General features: G+C 28.0%; 2 protein-coding genes across 3 annotated transcripts in view; both read right to left on the minus strand.

Moving 5' to 3' along the window:
- Positions 1 to 15,414, minus strand: part of LOC107161464 (midasin) — a 33,718-nt gene that overhangs the window by 5,293 nt on the left and 13,011 nt on the right. The window contains exons 24-47 of the mRNA XM_015507881.2: positions 15,213 to 15,410; positions 14,855 to 15,121; positions 14,169 to 14,390; positions 13,765 to 13,890; positions 13,565 to 13,706; positions 13,279 to 13,481; positions 13,003 to 13,214; positions 12,127 to 12,947; positions 11,776 to 12,064; positions 11,551 to 11,715; positions 11,131 to 11,267; positions 10,734 to 11,074; positions 10,484 to 10,668; positions 10,030 to 10,426; positions 9,793 to 9,966; positions 9,530 to 9,727; positions 9,275 to 9,459; positions 8,470 to 9,214; positions 8,188 to 8,414; positions 7,695 to 8,115; positions 7,508 to 7,636; positions 7,047 to 7,441; positions 5,676 to 5,832; positions 5,484 to 5,618 (exon numbers count right to left, since the gene is read on the minus strand). Of these exons, the coding sequence (XP_015363367.2) occupies positions 5,484 to 5,618; positions 5,676 to 5,832; positions 7,047 to 7,441; positions 7,508 to 7,636; positions 7,695 to 8,115; positions 8,188 to 8,414; positions 8,470 to 9,214; positions 9,275 to 9,459; positions 9,530 to 9,727; positions 9,793 to 9,966; positions 10,030 to 10,426; positions 10,484 to 10,668; positions 10,734 to 11,074; positions 11,131 to 11,267; positions 11,551 to 11,715; positions 11,776 to 12,064; positions 12,127 to 12,947; positions 13,003 to 13,214; positions 13,279 to 13,481; positions 13,565 to 13,706; positions 13,765 to 13,890; positions 14,169 to 14,390; positions 14,855 to 15,121; positions 15,213 to 15,410 (6,471 nt within the window). The remainder of the gene's footprint in view (positions 1 to 5,483; positions 5,619 to 5,675; positions 5,833 to 7,046; positions 7,442 to 7,507; positions 7,637 to 7,694; positions 8,116 to 8,187; positions 8,415 to 8,469; positions 9,215 to 9,274; positions 9,460 to 9,529; positions 9,728 to 9,792; positions 9,967 to 10,029; positions 10,427 to 10,483; positions 10,669 to 10,733; positions 11,075 to 11,130; positions 11,268 to 11,550; positions 11,716 to 11,775; positions 12,065 to 12,126; positions 12,948 to 13,002; positions 13,215 to 13,278; positions 13,482 to 13,564; positions 13,707 to 13,764; positions 13,891 to 14,168; positions 14,391 to 14,854; positions 15,122 to 15,212; positions 15,411 to 15,414) is intronic.
- On the minus strand, positions 5 to 5,466 carry LOC149060844 (zinc finger MYM-type protein 1-like). 2 transcript variants are annotated; one of them, XM_089216950.1, is made up of 2 exons: positions 1,757 to 5,466; positions 5 to 1,615 (listed from the first exon to the last, which is right to left on the minus strand). In XM_089216950.1, exon 1 carries the CDS (start codon positions 4,132 to 4,134, stop codon positions 1,765 to 1,767), a length of 2,370 nt encoding a protein of 789 aa, XP_089073076.1. In that variant the 5' UTR covers positions 4,135 to 5,466; the 3' UTR covers positions 5 to 1,615; positions 1,757 to 1,764. The 2 variants fall into 2 exon arrangements, with proteins under 2 accessions (XP_089073076.1, XP_089073077.1); XM_089216951.1 differs by lacking the exon at positions 5 to 1,615 and having other exon boundaries at positions 1,863 to 1,955; positions 2,020 to 5,466.

Here is a 15,414-nt window from a genome sequence, read left to right on the forward strand (position 1 = left end):
AGAACAAATAATTTTATAATTAATTTCACAAAGTACTTAAGTAGTTAATACAAGAGCAAACATTTTAATAATATCCAGCGCCACGGTCGTAGCGTAAAAAAAATATAGCGGCGGCACGATAGTGTATATTACTTCGAAATAGAATCGCCACATTTAAACAGTGTACATTATTTTAGTGTTTTTTTTTTTTTTTTTTTTTTTTTAACCGGACCTAACTAATTATCTTCTGAATCGATTAATTCCTAATAAATTGTGAAAATTAAGAAAAATTGTGATGATCCTTTTTAAAAAAATCATCAAAATTGTACGATTAGAAATTAAGTAATTGATAAAAACGTGCTAACTTTTTAATGAGAAGTTATAATGAAATCTGGAATCAAGGCGGCCGCATCTTGTCGTTCCGACGCTACATTACGCATACCTTGGGAAATTAGGCGAGAGAAAATACAACGCGTTTCTCTGTTGCTATTTCGTATTCGTGTAATTATTATTTGTGTAATTTCGTAATTCGTTATCGATTATCGTTTCGTAGGGTGTCGGTGTGTATCAAGATTTTCAAGAAGTATTTGATACGTATCGACTGAGAATAGTTACGTATCAAAGTCTAAACCCGATACAGTTCGGTACGTATCGCTTGTAAATTGAACAAGTAACTTATAACCTAACCTAACCTTAAATCTATTAAATTTTATTAGGTGAAATTAATCATAAAATATATTATTATATTACCTACGTAATTTCTAATTTTTAATAGTATTGTTAGTTTAATAGTTGTAATTAATAAAAATAATCTTCGAGAGGCAAAATTTAAAAAACAAATTCCTGTGGAAAAAATTAGTGATATCACAACAAAAGCACTTAGTTGAACTCCGTGTAAAAACCGGATAAGTAAAACAAAACCAGATCTTTAAGCACTAAAAAAATGTGATTGTTTTCGCTGTGACAGAACTTACGATAGAATACAGTTTTCTGCCGCAACTTGCGCAGATGATAGACAAAGGACCGGGTGACCAACTTATAAATATATACAGAATGCTCCAATTTTAAGTATAAAAATATCACTGCAACGTCTAGCGTACAGTATATATATATATATTACAAATAATTTATATATATGAAAATATTTGTAATGAATAATAAGCAATTAATATGCGGGCGCCCAGAACATTCGTATAATATACAATAATATAATATAATTAATTAATAATAATAATTGCACATATAAAATAATTTGTGCGCTAATAAAATATTATAGGCGTTTAAATACAATTACCCTAAATGCCACAGGTATAAAAAAATATACTAATAGGTAATTGAATACGAATAATAATAATTGGTCATTAAGGTCATAATAATATACAATTAATAATTTTATTGGCCACTGAGCACAAGTGGACCAATATGAGGTGACTGATAATATATAGATGACCTGATGGCGACAGCACTGGATACCCTGGCTCGTTATTGACGCGGACGACGACTGTTGCTGATGCGGACAAGCTCCCCGTTCACAAGCTCGACACAACAGCTCATTGGAGGTCGTTAAATACACTCGGTTAAACCTTCGAAGTGGCAAAACTGACACCTTGTGATCACCAGTGGCGTACGCAGAATTCTTTAATGGGGGGGGTTACCATATTTTATATACATATATAAAAAAAAAAAAATGTTTAAACAATTGTATTCTTCTTATATTTAAAGACATGCACATTAAAATTTTTTAAAAATGTATATTTTATGGACTAAAAACACTAACCTATTAAGTTATAACTTAATATTAATTCGTCTCGATGATTTTGATAATTCATCTAGTACTGCGTCTGTTGAGATTTCAATATCCCGATGAATATTTAGCATTGCTAATCCGTTTAAGCGAGATTCTCCGGTTGTATTTCGTAGATAGGTTTTGAGACGACGAAGAGTCGAAAAAGTCCTTTCTGGTGTGGCCGTCGTTACTGGTAGAGTAACAAGAATAACTAAAAGTTTTCGTATAATTGGAAATATTTTTTCATCACATACAAGTAAAGCTGAATGGGCATTTTTAAGATTGTCATTCATTTGGCTTACATAATTCCACCATAATCTAAGTTCTCCGATACTTTGTTCTTCACTGCAGTTAACGATTTTTTCATAACGACGTACTAAATGTACAATGTCAGTCTCAAATTGTTTTTTGAATTCTAAATTATTTATTTTTGATGGCAAGAGACAGTGAAAACTTGACAAAATTTGTTTATGATCTAACAAACGTTTTTGAATTTGGGTAGTAAAAAAATCTAAAAATGGAATGAATATTGAAACACGAAAATATACTTCAGGTGAATCTGTTTCAATATTACTACGGTGTACTTGCCTGCCAACTTTTCGTGGAATTTTAACATCAACATCCCAATCAGAACATATTTTTTGAACATCATTGAAAATATAATTAAATTCTTTTTCACTATCATTACGCATTTTAATTAACATTTCTTCAATGTTTGTTGCGAGAATCATTGCAGTTGATAAGTCTAGATTTTCTGTTTGTAATAAACGACTCAAGGGAGAAGTTATACCAAAGATCTTGGCAGTAGTACGGAGGGATATCTGGAATTCAACATTCTGAATTGCGGATAATAGTTGTAAAGCTGTAGAACAAGTAGTTTTGTCTTGCCACGAAGAAATGGTTTCAAGAGAAATTGTAACAGCATTTTGTAGTTCTAAGAAAATTAAAACTGATTCATGTCGTTGAATCCATCTTGTGGGGCATAGATTTTTAAGTCTAGTGGCTTTTGTATTTGTTTCTATACTTGCAATTTTACTTAAAAGAACTTGTTGTCGTTTAGGAGTATTAAAAAAATTGTATACAGAACTAAGTACACCCATACAATTCCGAATACTTTGAAGGTCACAAGCGTCAGAAATAGCCAAGTTTAAACTATGAGAGGCACAGTGGACATAAATAGCCATATCATTATTTTTTCTAACATATGCTTGTACACCATTAAAACGACCACTCATAGCCGCAGCCCCGTCATATCCCTGTCCAACCATAAAAGAACAATCTATTCCAAGATTTATTAGATTATCTAATAAAGTTTGAGCGAGGCTTTCTCCCGTTAAGCTAGTTACTGGAACAAATTTTAAAAAATCTTCACGTAATTTTAAAGTATTGGTTTCTAGATATCGAACACATAAAGAGAATTGCTCTTTACATGAAATATCAGCTGTTTCGTCTGCTAATATAGAAAATACCCCAGCAACTTTTATCTTTGAAACAATTGAATTAACCATTATATTATTACAGCAATCGATAATTTCATTTTGGATTCTGGGACTAATATATGTTGCATTAAGTGATGATGTAGATATATGTTTTTTTAAATTTATATCCCCACTTTGAATTCTTAATCGTAATAAGGCACGAAAATTTCCGTCGTTTTCAATAGGTTCTTTAAAATCAAGTAATCCAGAATCTCTGTGCCCCCGAAGAGAAATATTTTGTCGTCCACAAAATATTATAGTTTCAATTATGGGCGACAATTTTGAACGGTTATCTTGTATTTGTTGTTTTAAAGCAGAATCTAGTTGCAAATCTATCGAAATTTGTTTTTTTTCAGTAATAGCTAATCTATTCTGAGCACGAAGAACAGCCATTTTATGATACTCGGTTATTTCATGATTGCGGAAAATTTCTACAGCATCTTTCCATTTTGAAAAAGGAATTTTTACGAGAGATTTAAGTGAAACACTTCCTACACCGCCATGGTGCAAAGAAAAAAATACACAATATTTACAATAAGCTCCGTCCGTTGTTTTTGAATAAGCTAACCACTCCCATCGAGAAAACCAGTTAAATTGAAATTTTAAATTTCGTTTTCCACTAGTAGGAAATTGATAAGATTTATCTGGGTACCATAATGTTTTAAAAATAGATAATTTCGACTCATCTGACGTATGTGTTTGTTTAAAATAATTAGCAATATCATTATCATTCATACTTAGTTTACTAACCGGGCTTTTTTCTTTATTGTTTTCAACGGGTGTTACAGAATTTGAATTATTAGATTCGTCTTCGTCTTCACTCGTTTCCTTTTTTTTTTTGAAAAACATCGTTAGAGTGGTGTTATTTAATTTTCTTTTCTTATCACTCATATTGAAAAATAAATAAAAAAAATGAATTACGTTTAAAATAATAAATCAATAAATTACGTTTAAAATATTAAATAATTGTATAAATACAAAAATATTGAACACAGAACGACTCGTTCTGAACGAGAGTTCAAAATAAAATGAAATTGAGCCAGTATTCTGAGTATTCACGTTGCAGATTAGTGTAATCGACTAGTACCTTATCGTCGATCGGTTATTTGTAGAATAGTTTAGATGGTATATAATATTTATTATTATGTCAAATCGCATGATTCAAAGTAGATAGCAACGATATTACGATTACAAAATATTATCTATTATACACATTACACGCACACGTATATCTGTGTATGAAGTTAGTACTTTGCTCATAAGCAACCACGACCCATGTAATAAATTAATGTAACATGGAATGACAGTAATTATTTTTCGACAAAAATAATTACTAACGCGTTATCGGGGCCAGACTAGACCGATATACGGAACCTTTTAAAACCACCGGTAAGTGACCGACCGACAAACCGCATAATATGATCCTAGCCTAAATATAATATTCCATAAAAAAAATCATTATTCGTATTTTACTTGGGGGGGGTTAAACCCCTAAAACCCCCCCCGTCGGTACGCCACTGGTGATCACCCAAGGTTGGTTAGGTGCGACACGCGAAAAAACCAACTGTTGAAGAGCACGTTGCTCTCGGGTCAGCTGTTGTGAAAAGACAGACACACAGACGCCGATCTGGCTAGGGCTTTGGCCGTCAGCGGAGGGGGGAGCTTGCTGGACACAGATTTATCTTGTAGCCGGACACCTGTGGTGTCCCGACTAATATATATATAATTTGGCCCAACGAAAAAATCGTTCCGCGGTCGAACAGTGATATAAATAAACGCCAAGTAAAATAAATTAAAGTACCCTCATTTTGTTTCAATAATTTATTAACTTGGCGAGAAATTATATAAGTACTTTATATACTAAATAATATGAAAAAAAAATAAACAAAAGGCATTAAAAGTTCATTATAATTTAAAATATTATAAAGTTCATTTCTACTCAAAATGATTTTTCGCCAAGTATCTAGATAAATTATTGAAACAAAATAAGAGTATTTTAATTTAATTTAATTTAACAAGCATTTATTTATATCACATCTTTATAGTGCTTAGAGATCGGGTTTTTGTTTTACATGGTCGTTTTTTTACACAGAGTTCAACGAAGTGTTTTTGTAGTGATTTAAGATTTTTGTATATAGTAATACAAAATACATTTAAGTTGTGTCGTGTATGCATTACTTAAAAGCTAGAGCCACATACATTTTATTATTGATATATTTTTTTAAATCTAACCAATTTACCTGAAAAACTTCGGATGGATCAAATTTAATACAATTTGACTCTGTTATAATTTCAGACAAGTATGTCATACTACGGATGTTGACTAGACACTCTATGTGCAAAGCTAAGATTTTTCTGGTTTTCCATGTCATATTCTAAACAAAGTATATTGTTAGGATTATAATGATAAATGTTTAAGAAAAATATATTACCTTTAAATCATTAATAAACCCTTTGATACGATCCATTTCTTGTTGGCCTAATTTTGGCGTTTCAGAAGCAACTTTAAGAGCAGTAGTTTGTGATACTGATTTTAAGAAATATGATTCACAATCGGACCAAGCACATCGCAAATCATTATCTGCCGGACTAAATAGAAAAATTGATACAATTAAATAATATTATATATTTTATGGATGTGACTGTCAAAATTAATATAAAAACTTGTTAAGACTGAAAATAATAGCCAAAACAATTATATAATACATTTAAAATAAAAACATAAGTGTTTATCTATAAATTTATTTGTAAAGCTCATTTATATGTATTTCAATCGTAAATAATATAAAAATTTAATACAACGTGAATATTTTCACTTAATATAATATCACAGATTAAATAAAACTGACTATAATATTATATATATATATTATTTAATCTGTGGTAATATATTTAGTTTTTGAAAAAACACTTATGCGGTTATTTTCAAAATTAATGAACAATACAAGTAAATAATACAATACAACAATACAATTCAAGTTACATTCAGTTTTTTTTTTCAAATAGAAGGCTAACATGAAAGACATTAATATTTTAAATACCTAGATTTGTACAATTTTTAAGACGTTCAAATTTATTTATCATTTAATATTTTTAATATGTAAAAAAGTGAATTAATAACATTATATAGTAACATTTTTCTAATATATAATACTTATCATCAAAGTATATTATAATATTTACTTATTTGGTTACGTATTATAAAATAAAATACATGAAATTCCAGTGAGCACAACTTGATATAAAATAGTAGACTCAAACATGTAGTTCACAAACCCTTTCTGCATAGACCACAATAATTCAAACATTTTAAATATTCATTATAATTATTGAACGATTACAATTTTAGTTTTTTATTTAAATATCAACAATATTCAATATAATATTATTTGATATTCGTTATATTTTATCTTTACATCCCACGTTATTAATCTCTTATTACTAATAAGATAATCATTCGTAGCATTTGTAACTATAAGTGTTTTTGTGTAGGTACAATATATATAGTCTGTTAGGTATGTGTGTAACTCACAGATCATTATATTATCTACAAAAATTATACGGTCCATAAAAAAGATCTTCAAAAATATTTTGTTCACGAAACTTTAATGTATAAATGGCCGGCAGGTATTTTAATGATTTATAAAAAAAAATTTTAATTGATGACCGCGTTCATTTACTCTACTCGTTTGAATAAAATATGAACATGGACAAATTAAATTTTTTTTCAAACATTTCAACACTATATGCTTGTATATACAAACTTAATCTCATATGTATATAATAAATATATTTTAACTTACTTGGGAGTTAAAGATTCTAGTGCAGCATTTATATCTATTGGTGGTAAACGAGCAAATTCAACAGAACAATCCATTTGTTCGCAACCCATTAAGCCAGCTTTATATGACAAACCAATGCGTTGTAAAGCTTTAAATAATTCAGATAATGCTTTACGCTTTTGTTGCAAAATTTGTTTTGCTTGAGATTTTTGTTTATCTTTTGAATTTTCAGGATCGACATTAAGATCACGTAGTTCTTGACTAGATTCCATAATTCCATTTATAAAATCATTTAATTCAATAATGTGTTCAGAATAACCACAATTAGTGATTATTTTACCAGAAATTGAATATAACTTTTTAGAATACTTGTTAATATTTGTAAGGATATTAAATGAGCTTGAAGGTAGAGTATACTAAGACAAAAATCGTAATATTAATTTAAACAAAATTTAATAGTTGTATAATAATTGAAAATTTACCAAAAAAATCTCGCTGTTTTCTAAATAATTATCAATTTTAAAAATAGGTACTTCATACTTATCAGCTTTAGTACTTAATATTCCAGTTTGCGTAGTCATAGCAAATGATGCCGGATGATTCAAAATTTCCTAAAAAATAAATAAAAAATAAATAATATATATTAACAGTTTATTAATTGTTATTTACCTCATACTCTCGAGTATATTTGTGCAAGGTTTGTTGAACTTTAGTGACAGTTTCTTTTACAGACCAGTAGTTTATATCATTCCATTTTACTATTTTTACAAAATCTTGTAATTTTTTCTTGGTATCAGCGCTCAATGTTTCAATGCGAAGATTTATACTATCTTTAAATTGGGAATAATATTTATAAAGATTCCAAGATGCACTACACAACTCATTTTGCTCTTTAGTTTTTTCCCTACAAATTACATCACAATGGAACGTATAAAGTAATTCTAATCTTGCCAAGTATTGGCCTAAGGAAGAACTTTCCATAAACTTTTGTACAGCAATTACTAGTTGCTGAAAACTATTTTTTCTGTGAAGGTATGCTTGAAAAATTGAATACAAATGAAACCACCATTTAGATGAATCATTTTGAATCCTAATAATTAAATTAAATTAATTTAATTTTCAAATTTAAACATCAATAGTATATAAAAAAAATTAATTTTACCTTATAAGTGAAGTTTTTAAACAATCCTTCCATGTACTCAATTCAAGACTCCGAAATTCTTGGATATAATGAGTTACAGTTAATGTTAACTCACGAACACTAACACCACGATGAGCAACTTCTTCCCATTCATGAAGCTTAGTTAAAAGAAGTTCCAGACCAATAAGAAAACGACATGTTGGACTTGACCAGTCAAAATTCATAATACGTTCCACTATTTTGATTATCTATAAAATAAATTAATATTATTTCATACAGATTTAAAAACGCAAATAGACTCACTGTTTGTAAAGTAGGATGATCTGGCCATTCATGCAATAGCTTATGAATATGAACTTCTACATCTTTAAGGACTTCATAAGTCTTTTTAGCATACTCTAGATTAGAATCTCTATAAAAATCATAATAACCCTTGGTATCAAGTTTTTTTGGATTATTTGCTATATCAGTAGCCATTAAGAGCCATGGTAACATTTTATTATCCATTGAACTATCCAAATACATAAATTTGGACATTAATAGTTTGCCAAACAAACAAAATCGGTCGGAAAATGAATTTTTCACCCTGATGATAGCATTTTTTTGATCAAACTCTTCTCTGGATACAGTTAACCAATGAGCTTTAGCAGCTGGTCTTACTAAATTGGTATGTAATCGACAAATATCATTTATATCTTTATCACTTAGATTGTAAATTTCTTGAGGAACAGAATCCATTGAAATATCATTATCAAGTGTTAAGGGTCCCTCAATATCACCAAAATCAGAATGTTTAGTAGTTGGGAATTGTCGAGCGACTCCTTGCGAAATTTCAATTTCTTCTGGTGTAGTTTCACAGAATGATTTTTGTTTATATATGCTATCTTCTTCACGTTTTTTGTTTTCTTCTTCTTCCTGCAGACGTTTCCAATTGAACACAAACTTTTCAAGAATATGTTCAATAGATTTTATATATTGATCAGTTCTATATGATTTACAACTTAAATACATCATATTATTCAATTCTTCTAAGCACAATTTATACCACCTTAAAGAAATCACATAATTTTAGACTAATTTGAAATAAAATAAATGATGAAGTATTTACCTAAATTTGTCATTTATATTCATGGAAACAGCATCATCCATATTTGTCATTTTTATAATATTTGGACAAAATCGCGGAAATTCTCCAAATAATGTTAATAATTCTAAATCTTCTCTGGTTACATTTTTTTCTTTCGGTATAGACCATTTATAATGATTTTTTAACATCCTCATTCCATACCTCATCTGAATAAGTTTTAAAGTGTGTAAATCAACAATTATAAATATTAATAAATATTTAGGTTTTAAATTTTACTTGATTAATGGAAAGAAGTATCCCGGTAAGGAGATCTGGATAAGCTGCATATTTTTCATCTAAATTATTATGAAAATTAGAAACAGAACTAAGCCAATTATCCATTTCGTTCACAAGAGCTTCAGAATCAGAGTTTGAATTTATCATGTTGTAAGTATTACTTTCCAAACCATACATTTTTGAAAAACGATCAACTTCCTATTAATAAAATGTTCATACACTTTAATCATTTAAAAAATAATAATGATAACGACAAAACTTACTTCTAAAATAACATTGTATAGCGGAGGCTCTGGCCTATAGCCAACCTTAAGTTTTTGTTCATTTAATAACTTAATTTTTTGATGATAGTAAGCTTTAAATGGAAATAATTGTGATACACAGTCGACCTTACAAAATAATTCCTCTGCATTTAATCTACTTATGATTTTAGTTTTCTAAAAAAATGTTTTTTTTTTTTATAAATCATTAGTCGTAATTTATGTTATTAAATATTTTACCTCAGCTTTATAACACTCAAATCGTACAAGAGCTTTTTGTAATGGATCAACAGGACTAACTGATCTTGAAATCTCAAGTAAACACATGCCACATAATAACCATAAGCAACCAGCATTAAATTGAATTTGTTTGATTAAATTATCACGTTCAATGTCTGTTATGTGTCTTGTATGATTGAACAAATGTAAATCTTTTACAATATCTGATACTACTTTAGCAGTATCAAAAATTGCTTTCGCCATGGTTTTATGGTGGCAAACTATAGCATAAATTGCACTCTGACAATCAGGATCATCTTTCGCTGCATTTACATCTTCAAGAGTTGCAAATTCAGGAGGTAAAAATGGCATAAAGAACATTTCTACAAGCTTCAATAAACTTCCAATATTTTCCAAACTATAAAATAAATCATTATTATAAATATACACAATACATAACATAAATGCAACTAACTGAACATCTGAAGTCCATTTAGAGCAATTCCAGATAAAACTTTTAAGACATGATAAGTTATGACTATTATTATCAATGAACCGGATTGGTCTTGGTGAAAATGTATAATATGGTTCAGTTTTCTTCAATAATATACTAGTAATAAAACAAGTAAATAACGGTTGTTCAAATGAGTACAGCATTTCCTAGATAAATATAATAAATAGAGTAAATACATAGATTATAAATAATAAATAATTGAAATAAATACTTCATCAACTTTGTCATGATTTTCCAAATTCTCAACCTTTTGAGGCGACCATTCTAAATATAATATTGGATTTTCTACAGCTACTGAGTTCATAGAATATTTTAGAGCTTCAATTAAAAATTCTACACTGAATTTATATTTTAAGGAGTTGCAGTAAAACGGTGATACAGTAGGAACAAATTTTAACAGTGATTGCATAAAATCATAATGTTTATTACGAAGATAATCATCTTCATTTAATAAACTATGATTTATAAGTGCAAGGAAATTCCGTTCAATTACTAATTCCCACAATGGAATAAGGTTGAATTCCATATCATTCATTTTTTTACTAATCAGTTCTGAGAAAAAAAATAATTATTAATAATCAATAACATTTATGGTATTGTTATATTACCTTCAGGATAGTTGGGAATTGTTTTGCATTTATTGTATTTAAATAAAAGTAAATCATCTCTTTCATTTTTAATTTCATCTGTCATTAATGATTTTATATTATTGGTCTTAATTGCAGATATAAACTCACTGTTTCGTCTATCATCATAAATAAAGGAATACATATTATAAGTCAAACAATTATTTTAACTTTCTTAGCTACACAAATATATATTGGGGACAGTTAGTTGATTAATGAGGAAAATGAAAATACATTAATTGAGATCGTGAATTTAATATGATGAACAAGTAAAAATTTTGCATAATTATTGCTGCAAAACTCAAGACTTGCAGTTAATCTACTACTAACACATCGATAACTTGTATGATTTATGTATAAATGTAATATTATAATATGTAATAATTTATTCATGTTACTAACCTGTATGCTTCAATATATTTATCTCCATGGTTTTTGCAACACAAAGGTGATGGTATTTTATTTTTACTTATAAACAATTTAAGAAGTCTTGCACATCGTTTTGGTGTTAGATAATTTGTTGTGATTTCAACTATCATTGGGCTGAATCGTTCTAATTCTTTATGTCTAGAAAATTATAAGATTTTTAATTAAATACAATTATAATTGAAAATTAAAGAATATTACCTATTTTTTCTGGTACTCATTTCTAACATGGGTAAGAAGATTTTTGTAACAATATTAAAATAACAATATATTAGTACGGTAATAAATTCTTTTTCTTTTTCTTTTTCCAAATTGTCAAAAAGTAGTTTTTCAATAGTGCGTGTCCAAATAATCATTTCTTTAAATATTAGGCAATCTTTATCAAGAATAGAAAATGTATTATTACCCAGGTAAAACTCAATATATTTATCAAATGCAATGGATAAGACAGCATAATCATGCATTATACCACCATTCTCTATCATTAGTTCTATAACAAAATAAAACATTACAATCATCATATTTAATCAAGTAAAATTTTAAGCAACATACTTTTTTTATGTAATTTTGAAGGTGCTAAATCTTCATCTAAAGCAAGATATAATGCATGATCTAACATCAAATGCATTTTGTTTTCATACAATTCTGTAGGTTCATAAAGTGGTCGTCCCTTATTAAAATAAACATTTGGCAAATAACGAAAGTCATATGGTAAGTCCTCGAAAGATATATGATCAACAGATTTTTCCCAAAATGGTAATTCATCAAATCCCATAACTGGGGGTTTATTCACAAAATTCTTAATAGCTTTATTTTCAATATTAACATGTGTTGATACCAATTTACTTCTAATTGAAATATCCGAACTTGATGAACGACCAAAATAACACAATAATAAATCTTCTATATGTGTATTATCAAAATTTTTATAATTCAAAATATTACACTGCTGTTTTATGTAACTTAAACTAGAAGATTGTAAAGTGTCTATTGTTTGGAGATTTGAAAATAAAAACTCATTTGAAGTCTTAGTATGTTCATCTAAAATCTTATTAATTTCTAAAATAGCATTTTGCTTTGAATTTTCATTTAAACAACGGACATATGTGTCAATACAAATTTCTCGTATAATTTGTGTAATTAACTGATCTCTTTTAATGTTTTGAGACACTAAATATGCTGTACGAAGAAGATGATTAATATTAATATTGATTCCAGAAATGAGGGTTTTCATCATTTTATGAATTTTTAGCAAAGTGTGACTGATTGACTTGTCACAAATACCTTGCTGCTCTATCATTGAATGGATATCGTTATTATTTATTTCATCTAATGGACCCATGAAAATTTCAACTCCACGATTTTTCATAGCCCTGAAAAGCAATATATTTAAAATGTGTACTCCAAGTTTATTGTTATAATATTTACCTTGAAATACTTCCATGTTTTGGATCCATAGCTAAGAAAAGTCTAAAATTTTCATGAGGTGTTATAGTTGTGATATTCCCATCCGACCCGATTCCTTTTTCACCTAATTCTAAAACCCCATTTGGTTCTAACAGTCCATTTAGACGGTCTAATACAGCTGGACTGCATAAATTTACATTATCAATTAACAACCAACTACCGTCATTCAAGCACTGTAATGAATTATAAAGCAAAATTAATTAACATAATTGTTAGTTAAATACAATATAAACTGACCTTAACTAAAATACTATCAATCCATTCAAACTTTCCACCAGAATTTAAATTTCCAGTAAGACTAACACGATCACTAAGTTCTTTAAGTAAATCAACTAATTCATCATTTACAAGTATGTTAGCAATATGAATTAACATATCTAAACGTTTTTTAAACAATGTCGTTTCAGAAGCCATAGTGGTGACAGTAGTATTGGAAACATCTAACAACATAATAAAATAATTGAAACTAAATACAACTATATCTTAAAAGCTTAACAATAAGAGTATATTGTTTATATTTTACCAGTCATAGTCTTATATTCATTCCACATAAATAATATGGAAATATAGTCCTTTCGACTACTTAAAAGTTGTTCACCAACTTCAATAAACATTTCATGTTCTATTCTTTTAGCAAATTCTTCAAGGTGTCTATTAAAGTCTGCCTAAAAAATAAGAAACAAATAATTTAAAAATTGTAATTATTTTCATTCATTTACTTACTTGCTCAAATCCGCCTAATATTTCCATAGTATCCATAGCTGCATTTACAGATAAAACACGCAATTCACATCCATATAATTGAGCAAGTGTTTTTATCACTGACGTTTTTCCACTACCACTACCCACCTAAAATATACCACAAAAATATTATTAATCATGATCAATGTTTCTTAGCTGTAAAAAAAATATAGATTATATGGTAGACTTCGTAATTTCAGATTGAAGCAATCATTAAAATGTTATATTTCATCAAGCAATTTCCTAAATAATTTTAAGTATACAACAAGGGTATAAAGGAAAATTTTATCACACATTCATAAGTTAATTTAAAAAAATGTATAGAATTCATAAGAATAATTTTGCAATACAAACTAATTAGTTTACTTAACAAACTTTTAAATTACCAAAATCGGCATCCAATTCATTTTCATACAAACAGCTAAAGAATTCAATGTATGGATATGTGATCCCAAAATCAATTTGTTATTAGTTAAATCGATTGGCATGCCAATTGCGCGTTTACGTGGTACTATAAATCTATTAAACATAATACCAGAAGGAAAAATTCTTAAAAAATCATATCTCTGCCCAGTAGTGGCCACCATTGTTCTTAGTTCCTTGAGTATCTATAAAAACAATGTATCATACAAAAACATCAATAAATAATTAGGTGAGAGAATAATGAATTATTATCTGGATTTGCAAAATGAATGACTAAACAGTAAATTCCATCCAACAAAAATAATATAAAAATATCACAAATATAACATTATCACAGAACTTATAATCTTTCATTATCTTATATTAATAATGTGATGTGGGAGGTGGCCAACTTAAATTGTCACAAATTCATATTCTATTGGTGGAAACAAGATATTATGTAAAATATAACAAAATCAATTATGTGCTTCATGAAATCCATGGTTAAAAATAAATATAATATTATGAAAGATTTTGGTTTAAAAAAAAACTAATAATTTACTGTAAAAGGTAATTTTATTTTTAACAATTTAATGTAGGTATTTGAAGTGCAATTAACTGACCTAAACACATATTATAATAAATTGATATGAGGCTTGATAATAGTTACCTCATTTTCCAAACTTTTTAAGTTTGCTGAACGATCAGTAAATATTAATGGTAAATGGTCTAAGATATTACATTTTAGTGTCAAAGTTACATCAACCCAACGTAATATATCTCTTAGATTAATGTCCACATTATATTTATTACAAAAAGACAATGTAAATTTGACTACTTTTTTTAAATTCAATGGTTGAATCTTTTTAATTTTTGATTCATAAATTGTGTTCATTATGGTCACAATATTTTTATAATCTAATGGATTTAAATGAACCTAAAACATAAAAATGAATTAAACATATTAATGTTATAAGAATTATTAATGCAATTAAATTTATAATAGACATTAGCATTTATTTAGTTACTTGAAGAAAACGATTCAAAAATGATTTTGGTAGTCCTTTTCTTGCTCCTCCTTCGCTCATTGGATTTTGGCAAGCAAATAATTTAGTTTTCTTACATTCTATAATAAAAGTTCTACCAAGTTCGGGGATATATAATTCACCTCTATGATCAAGAACTGCATTTAAACCTTCAAGTACTGATTGTGATGCTAAATTTAACTAT

The sequence above is a fragment of the Diuraphis noxia genome, unplaced genomic scaffold (assembly GCF_037042655.1).
Source record: "Diuraphis noxia isolate RWA-SAM2 unplaced genomic scaffold, SU_Dnox_SAM2 contig0001, whole genome shotgun sequence".
Lineage (NCBI taxonomy): Eukaryota > Metazoa > Arthropoda > Insecta > Hemiptera > Aphididae > Diuraphis > Diuraphis noxia.

Coding starts and splice junctions, on each gene's coding strand:
- LOC149060844 (XM_089216950.1), bottom strand. CDS start 4,134: ATGAGTGATAAGAAAAGAAAATTAAATAACACCACTCTAACGATGTTT.